Consider the following 12,558-nt stretch of genomic DNA (forward strand, 5'->3'; position numbering starts at 1 on the left):
AATTCAAACATTCAGGAGCTGATACTGTGCATCGTTATACTACCCAGTATTCTCTAGCGAATGAAGTAGTCCCTCAAAATAAAACTCTATATTGGCACCTCAGCCATGCATCATTATTGGTGAGACATAATAATTTCGAAATATAATATGCAAATACCCATGGCCCATTAACTAAGCGTATAAGAACAGCAGATAATAGCTACATAATACAGCATAACCAAGCTTTAACTGCTACACTAGCATCAATAGTGACAAGCCTATTACCATATTTCACAGGTGGCAAAGAATAAAAATATACAACGATAATACATGACAGACTAAGATAATGGGTTCTCTATAATATACCAACATATAAACATATTCATTAACAACACATTGAGATCTTAACATATCGACTAACATGCATACTGGACATGCTACACTCATAAATGATTAAAAATTGGCGTACTCTGACACACTTAGAAGTGAACGACTATACATGATTGATGAACCATAGAATGCTATAATGGAATGCCAATATAAAGGAACATATTAAAACAGCTACTTTGAAACTATTACAAAATCGGTCGAGTATTTTAGTATTTGGTATTGCTATTGACAACAAATAATGAAATATAGACAATTGGTGATCAAACTTTCTATATTATATGATGCTCTACCCTATGACAATAAAAAAAGAACAGTAATTTAAGACATCTTAACATTGAATAATATAATCATCTGCAGATATACCTACTACAAGTATTAACACCACTATAAATATAAAAGGAGGAGGTATATTTTTTATAGTTTTGTAATAAACTACAGATCTGATAATATATATATATCCAGAGTATCATACTCGCACGTCTCTCAAAGGAAGTCATTTTATATCTTCTGTTATTACTTCTATACAACATATACATTTATAAAATTTTAACGTGAACACATACAAACATATAGTACAGCTATTAACAACTACAGACAGAGGGAAAACAAACAAAATAAAAGCAAATGAAAGATTAATACAAGGAAATCTGGTCTACTCGAACCGGGCTATCCATATATACTGATAACTTTTCCACATATGAAAACCTGACGGACTTACATCCAATGATGGTAATGCACTATAAAAAGTGAGAATGCTCAATAAACATTCCAACTATATTAATTAAGGGCTAATCAAAGAGAGTAAACCACGGGCATTCAGGAAATATAGTTGTAGAATCCCCAAGTTGGAAACTGCATGTGTGGTAAATTGGAGTAATCGACACTTTTTGTTAGCCCCTATTACTCTCCACCATGAACTCCTCAACCAATTCAAACATTCAAAAACTGATACACTATACCGTGATACTACGCAATATCCCCTCCAAATTGAAGTAGTGATTACAAACCAAGCTCTTTATTTGCAACTTCCACACCCATCTGTCTATTCAGTTGTGACATAAAACAACAAATTTGATATTTCAGGAACAGTGACCAGAAACAAACTATACTTAAACATAAGACAATAGCCAATTGATACAAGATAATCAGACCTTAACTTCTAAACTAATAACAATATTGACATGGTTTTGGCTCTTTTTGATATATAACAAAATTTGACAATTTCAACAACGGTATATGACAAACCAAGCATGGTGGATTGGTAACAAAAGATGAGCATAATTATAGACAACATAATGAGACGTTAACTTCTGAACTACCATCAACATTGACCATCTTATGACCAATGACGAAATATGGATAAATATATGAACAACTATACATTACCAATGGACCATAGTATATTATGACGAAATACCAATACAATCGAACACATTATAATTATTACTATGAAACTACCAAGTATTTTCATCGAGTTATTGGTGGTATTAATTCTGACAAAATTCGAAAAATTGATATTTGGTGAACCATTTTATTACATTAAAGGATACTATACTACGTGATAATACAAAATTAAATTAGTAACTTGAATGGACAATACTCAGGAAAAATAATATTATTCAATGAGATAGCCAGACTATACATAGTTCTGTAGTACTCATGCCAACTCTATTTCTAACAGAAGGACATATATTTTTTATAGTTGTATATTAATCTATACCTTTGATAATAAATATATCCACAATATCATAACTAACTATTTATGAAAAGATATATGAAAAATGGCAGAAATTAGTTTATTTTTCATATTAAATATATTTTATTTTATAAATGTTACAACTTAACTGAAATACTATATATTGACAAGGAAAATTAAACAAAAAACGGTAATTTTAGAAATCATCTATCAATTCCTCAATCTCAACCGTACATATTTGGTGGTCTAGTAAGTTAATCTACATTGAATTCTGGTCATGACAGTGAAAGAACAACTCCCATTACTATACATATATACCTCCTTTATTGACAATTCCAAGATTTAATCAGTGAGAGCTGGGCGGCTAACTCCAAAGGTAATACCAATATATATCTACACTTACTATGAATATATCAAATAAAACACATAATAAAACTATACACTCTTAACATCCTTTTAAATATAAATAATACATAGCTCCTACAACCAAATACAGCCTTCTACCTTGATCATTGGGAAACTGAACTGACAACGTCATCAACTTCAGCCAGTGACTAAAACATTTAACTCTAGGCAATGATGGAAACTTCTTGTAAAAGTAATCTAAGAAATCACGGTTATGGAACACAGCAAACATCATCATGATGTATTGGTATGCTGGCACCTTCACTTTGGGTGGTTTCCTAGAACGTTCACGAGAATCATACAAAGACCTAGACTTAAAATCTTTATCAATGGAATAAAGAATCATATACTCTTCAAAGACATACCCACAAGTACTCACCAAATAATTAGGTCTACCACCAAAATTAATAATAAATGGTAAACTCTGATACCTCGTAGTACTTGCTCTCTTAACATCAGCTTCTATATCTTTGAAGGCCAAATCATCACCATTACCAGCTTCCCATAGACCCTTCAATTGATCCGTACAATCCTTCACCGAGAAAAACATCAAAATATCTAACTTCCGTCCTTGAATGTTCTCCCACATCATATTATAACACCTTGCCATGACCATATCGTTGCTAAACAACTCACCAGGCACCGGTAACTTAGGTTTCCTAACAATAATTTCACAAAATTTGGCTAGAGCACTAGTCTTGAATTTATCAAATAAAACAGATTTCGAACGACCATATCTCAACATGACAGCATGGAGGCCCCTATCGAGGCAATGCTTCCTCACACCATCAAATTCTTTTTCTGACATGATCATCTTCAACAACAAAATAAAACTCAAACCCAAATACTTCTTCACCTTAGCAGGACCAAATTCCCAGCAGACACATCCACCATCTTTAGCACCCAGACAATCAGGACAAGGATTGTCAACAACAGACAAGGGGAAATCCAAACAACTTTCATTCAAACCATAAAAAAATAATTGTGAACAAAGTTTGGATGGGATTCCAATAAATTCAAAAACATTCTTAGCAGAACCAAAAAGACCATTAATCTCATCTTTCATGGATATTATTCTTCTTCTTTTATTGGGGCCATGATCAAACGGTAAAAGGACAATTCTTGGGGTAGGCAATATTTCATCACTATTATTATTATTATCATTCGTACTATCCTCATTCACCAAACCACGACTACTATTTTCCAAATTATCAGGCATATCTACCTCATTACTCCAACCTGGAAAACTACTATCATTAGAAGCAATAAAATTTTCAGATTGATCCATATCTGGACCCAAATCCTCAAACACAGAAGACTCATTAGCAGAAGAAAATGAAGGAACATTACCAACATGTTCAGAATCACCAATACTAGCATCCACTTCCACAACTCTTGGACGACCATCACCATTCAAATAATGATACAAATTAGCAACATCTTCTGGGATATTATGATGATGGCCACAACATAAATCATGACCGTCGTAATTCAGATCATAAAATTTGGATACCTGCTTAATAATGCAAACATCTGGTTTCACCGAACAAGTTTGAACACTTCTCTTGGTCCAATAGGAAAGACATACCCCACCTTCACGCAACCTACCTGCCGTCTGGATATACTCCCCAATTGATGGAAGGTAATCAAGCATTATCACCAACTTAACTGCTTTGATATCAATACCCTCTGACACCAACTTCGTCCCTATCATTATTCTACACTTATCATCTTCTATAAATCTTCTTGATTTCTTAATCTTCTCTTCAGATGGTAAATCCCCATGAACCCATTCAGAATCTTGCCTGAAATACAACTTCTCAACAGTAACCTTTTCCTTGCAAACAATAATCACCTTGGACTTGGTATCATACTCCATGAATCTATCTACCAACTTTTCCACCTCAGTCTCGGCCACAGTAGATCTTTCAAAAACTTGGAACTTTTTCACAATATTCTTGAGAGGAATTTGATTAACCAAATCAAAGTACAAGATTCTGTTCTTATTGGACACCATCGACGTTGACATCTCCTTGTCATAACCAATAAACTTCATAGGTTTGACCATACCTTTTTCACCAGCAGTACCTGTCATCACCACCACCTTCCAAGCAAGATTAAAGTTAATCTCAGGAATCAATCTAAAAGATTGTCCACGGTACGATTGTTCAGTCTCTAAATTATGAAACTCATCAATGACAATCATACCTAGAATACAATCTTGATATATATTGTACCAATTATTGACCAACCGGACAAAATTCTCAGAACCTAGATCATTAAAGGTACCGACGTAAACATCACAAAATAAATCCTTCTCTTCAACAGCTGGGCCATTAACAAACAAATCCTTCAAAATACCACAATTAATACCACATGAAGATAGTCTGAGCTTCATATTCGATAACAAACACACATAAGGAACGAACACAAATGAAACAGTTTTCTTGTCACCATAAGATAAAGCAACCAAAGGAATCTGAAACAGAGCAGTTTCCCCAAAACCTGGAAGAGCTTGAATAGGAATAATCTGAGTTCCTGATAAATAAATTTCCACAGCAACATCAAATTGACCTTCTCTGAATTGAAATTCCTTACCATACAACTTCTTACCGGCAACAAACAAATCTTTGATAGAACCATTTGGTGAAAAGTATTTCTTCACACAAGTATTTTTAGCGACAGCAGACTCACCTTCTTCTCTTTCTATGCCATAGCCAAGCCCCAACCAATATTGCCAGGCACTGTTAATTAATGTGGCATATTTTTCATCCAACGACGCATCTGCACCAACACCACTCTCAACATCGTTACCGTAGATACTTTGCCCAGTAGTGGCAGAATGACCAGCTAGTTTCTCTTTTACATTCATTACATCCATATCCTCACCTTCAACCTTTACATACTCACGAACTAGCTTGATCATTCCATGTCTCAACTCTCTAAAAGACAACCTTGAAGATCTATCAATAGACGTTGGGTACACCTTCAACAACGATTGGAATTTATGATAATTCATCAATGAATGAGACATAGCATCAACAAAAACAAAAGAATTCAAGACGTTATTGGAATGTTTAACAGGATCAAAATCATCTTCTGAGTCACCACCACCAACAGATCTAGCTAAGAAATTATTCAACAAGTAATTAGCAGGTTCCCCTTCAGTCTCGTTGAACAAATCCCTCTTCATACCATCGTAATCGTGACTAAGGGCATGTTTGAGAATAGCCCTAACGACAAAAATATAATGGAATAAATAATCAGAGGTCTTCTTATCTAAACTCTTGCACATTAAATTGGCACGTCTAGTTTTCGAATAAGAAGTAATTACATCAAAACAACGAGAGTTGGGGTCAATAAACAAATTTCTGTTATTACCAGCATACTTCAAAATCAACATATCAGGAAATCTGTAGGGACCAGTAGCAGAGAAATAAACCATCCACATAACACAAACTCCCATATCAGCTGCAGTCTTAGCAATAGCTTCCACGTCAAGATCAGTACCTGGAACAGTTTCAGGAATTTGAGATCGCAATTTGGAATTACTGAATAAATAAAACAAGGAACCTTTTGGAGCAATTCTACTTTCAGCAAAATCGGAATTGGGACCAGAGTTTAAAACAGAGTCTGCAATAGCTTCAACCGACCAAACTTTAGTAAAATATTTACGTAAATCTTCGATACAACCATCATATCTGGCAACGACATTGGCATAAAATTCTTGAATGTAAGATCTAGAAAATCTCTTACCCGAAATTAACACAGCATCAGGTTTGCAGACCTTGAGGTTGAACTTGGTGTAATCTCGGTAAGCAGTAGCTAACTTATGATACATACTCCGATTTTAAAAAGAACTTTTCGGGACTTCACCGAAAACAATTTTTTTAAAGGATGTTGGCGCAGGTTATTAATATATTGTAAAGCATTGGATGAAGCAGACATAATTAAGATACACTATTAGTTAATGTTGTAATAGATTTAGTACAATAAGTTAAAGTTGTTATTGCTTACTTCTTTTCTATATCATTCTATAAAATATATATAAATGGACTAAAATATATGGGTGTACATTACGTAAAGTAGTTTACCATTTTTTATTTTTTTTATTTGACAGGTTTCACTAAAATTCTTCGCGTAGTCACATAATAGTAAATGGCCATATTGGATATAATATCTTATATACAGATTCTAAGTCTTAATTATTTCTTCTTTCAACAAAAAAAAAAAAATTCTTTTAATGTATCCAGGACATAATAAATTTGTCCCTGACAAAACAAGTAATTTTTTAATTGTATCTCGATATTTCTTTCTGATGTAAGGATATTACGTTTCACAGGCTATTCCGCCACATTGTGCGCCGTCTTTGTTATCGTTGCAGTAACCATCAACACCCCCGTAAGTATTAAAGTACAACTCTCCATGAACGGCATTGTCCCTTCCTAAGTCATCATAAGTCTCTTCATGTCCTACATGGTCATTACGGAATACAGATAGACAATATTTCCAAGCAGGGTTATTATTATAATATTCATATACGGCACTGTCATACTCTTCCTCCTCTACTTGTCTATCCTCAGCAGCTTGTTTGTCAAGATCATGATTAATATTGTCGTAGTTCCATGATATCCATTGAACATCGAAGTAATTCCAGCGCTTTTCAAGTGTATGTTTTTTGGTGTGACGTATAGTGGATTCTAAAGATCCAGGGTTCGAGTCTGTGACGATATCATTCAACATGCTTTTCCAATCTTGTTGCATATGCGAACCAGCATGAGAACCAAGGGAACTTTTCCAATGAATTAAGATGTTGTGGTTGTCAGTAGCATTGAACACGTCCCGTTTTACTAAAGAGTTTGTTGTGATGTTGGAGACACCGAGAAATAGCAACCCAGCGGAACTTAAAGCTTAGCTAATCTCTAGTATAGTACTGGGATTTACATCATTCTGAGTATATCCCAAGTTGCCCAAAAAGTCGACGAACTCACGCTTGGCATTAGATGCAGCACTTCCACTATCTTGGGACATTCCATAAGCGAGGCCGGCACTAACAACGGCAGATACGAATGTAATCCAGCACGCAGGTGAAGCAACGTTTGCTGCGCAGACATTGGCAGCCCAACTACCAGTTATAGCAGCAACAGCGGTAATCATCCCAATCAATGAATTCTTAGCAAATATAGTCCATCTATTCCGTTTATAGAGCCCGTTCATAGTAACCAACTCACCTTTTCCGTTTGAAACGGGATCTATAGCCGTCTCTTTGGATTGACTTTGTGGCAAAACATAAAGGAGCAATACATATATTACAACAACTGTAATAAAGGTAAGCAATATATTGGCAGTTCTTGATTTCAGAAGAGTAGGAATCTCCTCTTCCTCCTTTTCTCGCATATCTTCCAAGTCATATATCATCTTGAAAACGATAGTTTCAGCCTATTTTTATGATTAACTTATTAAGTGTGGCATAGTTGAAAAAACAATAGGTCTTTTAGGTAATATTTTTGGATAATGGTTAGAGTGTCGCCCTCCCCTTTAAATATAGTTGGAAATGCACCTTCAAAGAGATATTACTTTAAGTTAAGGAAGCGAGTGATTCCTATCTTATCTTTACTCTTTATCTCACACCTGGAAAATTCTGCCCTCATTTCGTAAACAAACCGCGAAAAGGTCAATTTGCACAAAACTTTCTGCGGAATTTAATTGCGCGAGACTTCCTCCGGCTTCCAAGCATTTTCGGAAATTATCTCCTTTACCCAGACATCGGAGGGGTTGGGTAGGGAGGCGGATTGTATTAAAAAATTCTGGGGGTAAAAGAAGGGCTAGACTTTCATTAAATTGGGGTAGAGCCGGGGGTACTACCGAAAATTTGGGTAAAATTGGAGTGTAAGTTACAACCAAATTTTTTCAAGATGACTAGTACCTAGAGTAGAAGACTATATATGAATTAAATAAGAGTGTGCAAGATAAATAAGTATGTTAAAGCTTTTGCAACAGTTCAGACGAAATGTCGGAATTATATATATCTGGCACATAGTGTACAGACACATGGTTTCGTACAACACGATATATGTTTTCTATATAAGAAAAGTTCTATTCCATATGTAATGTGTACAATATATATATTACTCTCCTGTAAGAGGAGGGGGAGGAACAATTCTGCTACGAATCTACCTATAAGGTCAGATCCTGCAGTCTAATATGCATCCAATATATGGTTTAATATGTTATATCTCCTAAAAAGCAATATACCTCGAGTACAAAAAGATTCTTTTAACCCTCTCAAAGAACAATGTAAGGAAAGGTATTTTGACCGAAGAAACCAAAATATTGAGTAACTTGTTTATGTTGCAAAGAAAGAAAGCTTAAGAATATAAGAACGTTTAAGAGATTAAAAATAAAATTGAACAACAAATAGGGTACATACTCAAATTTCTATGTAAACGGGGTTAGGGATAGGGTTAAAATTTTTATCTTGGGTGGAGGTAGGCAAATGTTTTTGGGGGAAGGGCTAGGAAATATTTTCTACTCCTCTCATGTCTGCCTTTACCGACCGAGTTATCACTTTTTTTAATGCCCGTCGTATTTGAGACATTAACTAAGAGATTCAAAAAATTAATATTGCCGAGCGGCGGTGATTTTGTTAGCTTCTTCTTCGAGGGAATGCGGCATTTCGTAGAGGCCGTTTGCACTGTTTTCTAAGAATTGCAGACGAGAGTTTGAAAATGTCGGGGGAGGCATCGAATTGTTTATGCCATATTCTTTGGAAAGCTCTGCTGTGCACAGGCCTGGGACGGATAGGATTTTTCGTCTATCCTAAGGGGTTTCGGGCCTACCCTACCTTTTTTTAATCCCCGCCGAAAATCTTCAATCCAATCCTAATCCTATCCTCACCCAAAGTCCAATCCATTTTTTCGAGTGTTCCATGAGAGCGTATTAGTGATGAAAAACGAAGTGTACGACATGTTTCACGGTGTTGAAAGATGGTATATATTCACCAGATATGACCCTTTGGGGACATTCTGCTCCTCTCCCTCTTATAGGTGAGTAATATATAATTATGCAAAATGTGTATGGAAGAGAAATCCTCGCTTATATACTTGTAAAATTTAACAGCACATCACATCACATCGTGTTATACGACATTTTCTGGAACAAGTTCATAAACTTTTAATGGAATAACAGGTTTTTTTGTCAACATTTTCTTTAAAAATTGTAACAAGATCAACAGTAATGGCGATGAGTTTCGAATCAATGACAGCCTGGATTCATGGTTACGACGGGTAACAGAAAAGGGCGTTCCCAGGTGAAACATGTTTTCACTATATTGGAAGAGAATAATATTAAGAAAGTATGTCTTTGATAGAAAGACCTTTTCTTACTTAATACGTGTAATATAATAGGAATTATACCGTGACACAAAGTGTTCTAAATTGATAGTATATTTATTACTTGATTATTTTTCTTATTTAAACATATTTAAATGAATACAAACTTTTAGATATCTCCTCTAAAAGTTCCTCTTGTTATATATCCATGAATTATTCATTTCTGTTACTCTCGACTGGCTCTCTGCCCACGTCTCGTACACTAATAACTCGTAGGAAAACTTTTCATCTCTTTTCTTTTTCTTATCGCTCTTCTAACGTTTCTCTGTGTATAATAGTTTGCTCTGTCTCATGCTTTATTCACTTGTGTAATGCGGCTTCTCTGTCGTCCAATCAGCCCGCACCCCAAGCATCTTCTCTTATGTGTCGTTTCTTATTTTCGTTCATAAAAATATATCACAATACGCAACTTAGTTTATATATTATATTTATAAAATAAGTACTTCAACCAGATTAGAACTACATGTCTGTAAAGTTTGTTATGTCCGTAGAAAATAATACCGAACACATTTCCCTTTATTGTTCTTGAAGGGTACTCGTTACCCGGATAATTACCGTCTTCCACATTTTTCAACGATTGATATTTTCACACCAGATGGATGATATTCCAGGATTTCATTGAGGGATAAAACACTCATCATAAACGTCGTCTACCATTGATAATCTAGCAAAACAGAGGCAGGCATTCATAACCTAGAACCATTACTAAGATTTTTTCAACCTAATATATGTCCCAATCAGAAGCTGACACAGGAACAAATGCAAACAAAAACGCTTTACCATGGATTTTGTCACTGTCAATGGATTGAAGTTAAGAAGACCATTTTCGGAGTCAAGAAGAAAAAATAATATTTGGTGGTTCCTTTCAAACTATTTCTCTAATAACAGTACACCGGCTCCAACCTCTTATTCCGCGAAAGGAGACAACTGGATTTTAGATGAACCTACGACTTTTGCTCTGGATTACGGAGAGTGGTCAAATACGATTTTTAAAGAATATATCATGAAATATTTCTTAATTGACAAAGGGCGTAATTTTCTTGAAACAGTTGTAGAGACGCCGTTTCACAAGTTGATGTTAAAAGGTGGTGCCCCCACTTTGCTTGTCTTGGGGCCAAATCTTTACGAGGAACAAGCCTTCTACTCCTGTGATATCGAAGAAGCAGGTAAAGATTTATTGTGCAGTGAATACACGTTATTAGGTACTGTCCTCCAGGTATTTATTCGTCATATACATTATCACACAAATGTTCAATATGAGGGGTATTCTTATAAAGGATCCTATAAGATATCTGAGCGCCCCGTGAAACCAAATAGGCTGTTATATTTGCCGCCTTCTCAATATTCCAACATTCCACTTCAAGCTATTTTTTATGGGTTCTCTCAAGAGGACGCAATAATATACAGGGATTTGTTGATTGTTTACAGAATTCGAGCAATCAGACGTGGTTATAAACCAACGATGGATAAAGTCTTAAGTGTCTTTTTTGACCCACCATATGAAATATATGTTATCCCTTCCCCGCATGGGGACAATTCCAAGCAAGAATATATCGAAGTAAATCACTGTGAAGACGTCACAGAGGAGGAACGTCAAACTTACCAAGCTTACTTTATGTTGAAAATGAAATACATGTTGGGTGATAAATTGGAATACTCGACATTTTCTGAAGTACTTGAGAATACAAACCATGCGTACTGTGAAAGTGTACACTTAGAAGAAGTCTAATCATTTCGAGTCGAAAGTCTCACCTTTATACGGTGAAACTAAAAATGCAACAAAAATTGCATTAATACATCATGCGTTTTAATGGAACTACCAATCTTCGGGAGCAGTAACAATTTATGGATTTTTCTAGTGGTAGAGATCGTATACGAGAACTTGATTGTTCATTTTTTTCAGATGTGTATTCTCAGAAGCTCTCAATACCCTTCAACTTTGCATCAGTTTCATAGATCTTTTTAGAGAACCGCCAGATATAGGTAAAAGTGAGATTTATTATGCAAGGTTTTTACTAAGAAGTTCAAATTTATTCGAGGAACTACACTTTTGTCAGGAAAAGAAAAGATATATACAGCTTTTTAACTATAGTACAGGGCCAGATACAATTCTATTGAATTACTCTGTTATTCCTCAATTATCTTAAAACATGTTGGAATGGGAATTGCCCTGTTCCTGTTGGCATTTCTATTCTGGTCTAATGCCGACAAAAATGGATTTTTCAAATTCATTGATTCTTTCATGAAGTTTTCAACTGCTGGATCGTTGAACATTCATTAAGTACTTCTATAACTTATATAGAGGACGTTATACATAAGATAACATACTTTTAGGGAAGTTAATTAAACATTTTATTTCCTCCGATTGTTAAAGGTGTTTAATTATTGCAGAAAACATGTAGTACAAGTACGTAGGCCCGCGATTCGTAGTCAACTCAGGCATTTGAGATGAATTTCTTGGAGGTAGTATGAAGTTGAGTGAATGTAATTGATGGCGCAATAGAGATTTACAGCTGATGTGTGACGTCTGGGTGTCTGGGTACTGTCAAATACGTCATTCTCACAAGAAGAATGTAAAATCAGTGGTGAACTGTAGCAGCATCAAGATAAGTAAGCAAGTTACTAAAGGTGAGCTCAACCAATAGTGAATTGACTTACGGTTCTCGAGCTTACAGTAGTTACAACAGTGAAAGTGCC

General features: G+C 35.2%; 3 protein-coding genes across 3 annotated transcripts; 1 reads left to right on the forward strand and 2 right to left on the reverse strand.

Annotated features, from left to right (window-relative positions):
- Positions 1-2,510: 2,510 nt before the first annotated feature.
- Positions 2,511-6,311, reverse strand: NDAI0I00100 (DEAD/DEAH box helicase; the record flags this gene model as incomplete). The annotated part of the gene is made up of 1 exon (XM_003671774.1): positions 2,511-6,311. The coding sequence occupies one exon, from the start codon at positions 6,309-6,311 to the stop codon at positions 2,511-2,513; it is 3,801 nt and encodes a 1,266-aa protein (XP_003671822.1).
- Positions 6,312-6,799: 488 nt separating this feature from the next.
- NDAI0I00110 (uncharacterized protein) lies at positions 6,800-7,234 on the reverse strand (the record flags this gene model as incomplete). The annotated part of the gene is made up of 1 exon (XM_003671775.1): positions 6,800-7,234. One exon carries the CDS (start codon positions 7,232-7,234, stop codon positions 6,800-6,802), a length of 435 nt encoding a protein of 144 aa, XP_003671823.1.
- A 3,408-nt stretch (positions 7,235-10,642) lies between these two features.
- NDAI0I00120 (uncharacterized protein) lies at positions 10,643-11,590 on the forward strand (the record flags this gene model as incomplete). Its single annotated transcript, XM_003671776.1, has 1 exon — positions 10,643-11,590. The coding sequence occupies one exon, from the start codon at positions 10,643-10,645 to the stop codon at positions 11,588-11,590; it is 948 nt and encodes a 315-aa protein (XP_003671824.1).
- Between the last annotated feature and the right edge of the window lie 968 nt (positions 11,591-12,558).

Source organism: Naumovozyma dairenensis, chromosome 9, assembly GCF_000227115.2.
Source record: "Naumovozyma dairenensis CBS 421 chromosome 9, complete genome".
NCBI lineage: Eukaryota > Fungi > Ascomycota > Saccharomycetes > Saccharomycetales > Saccharomycetaceae > Naumovozyma > Naumovozyma dairenensis.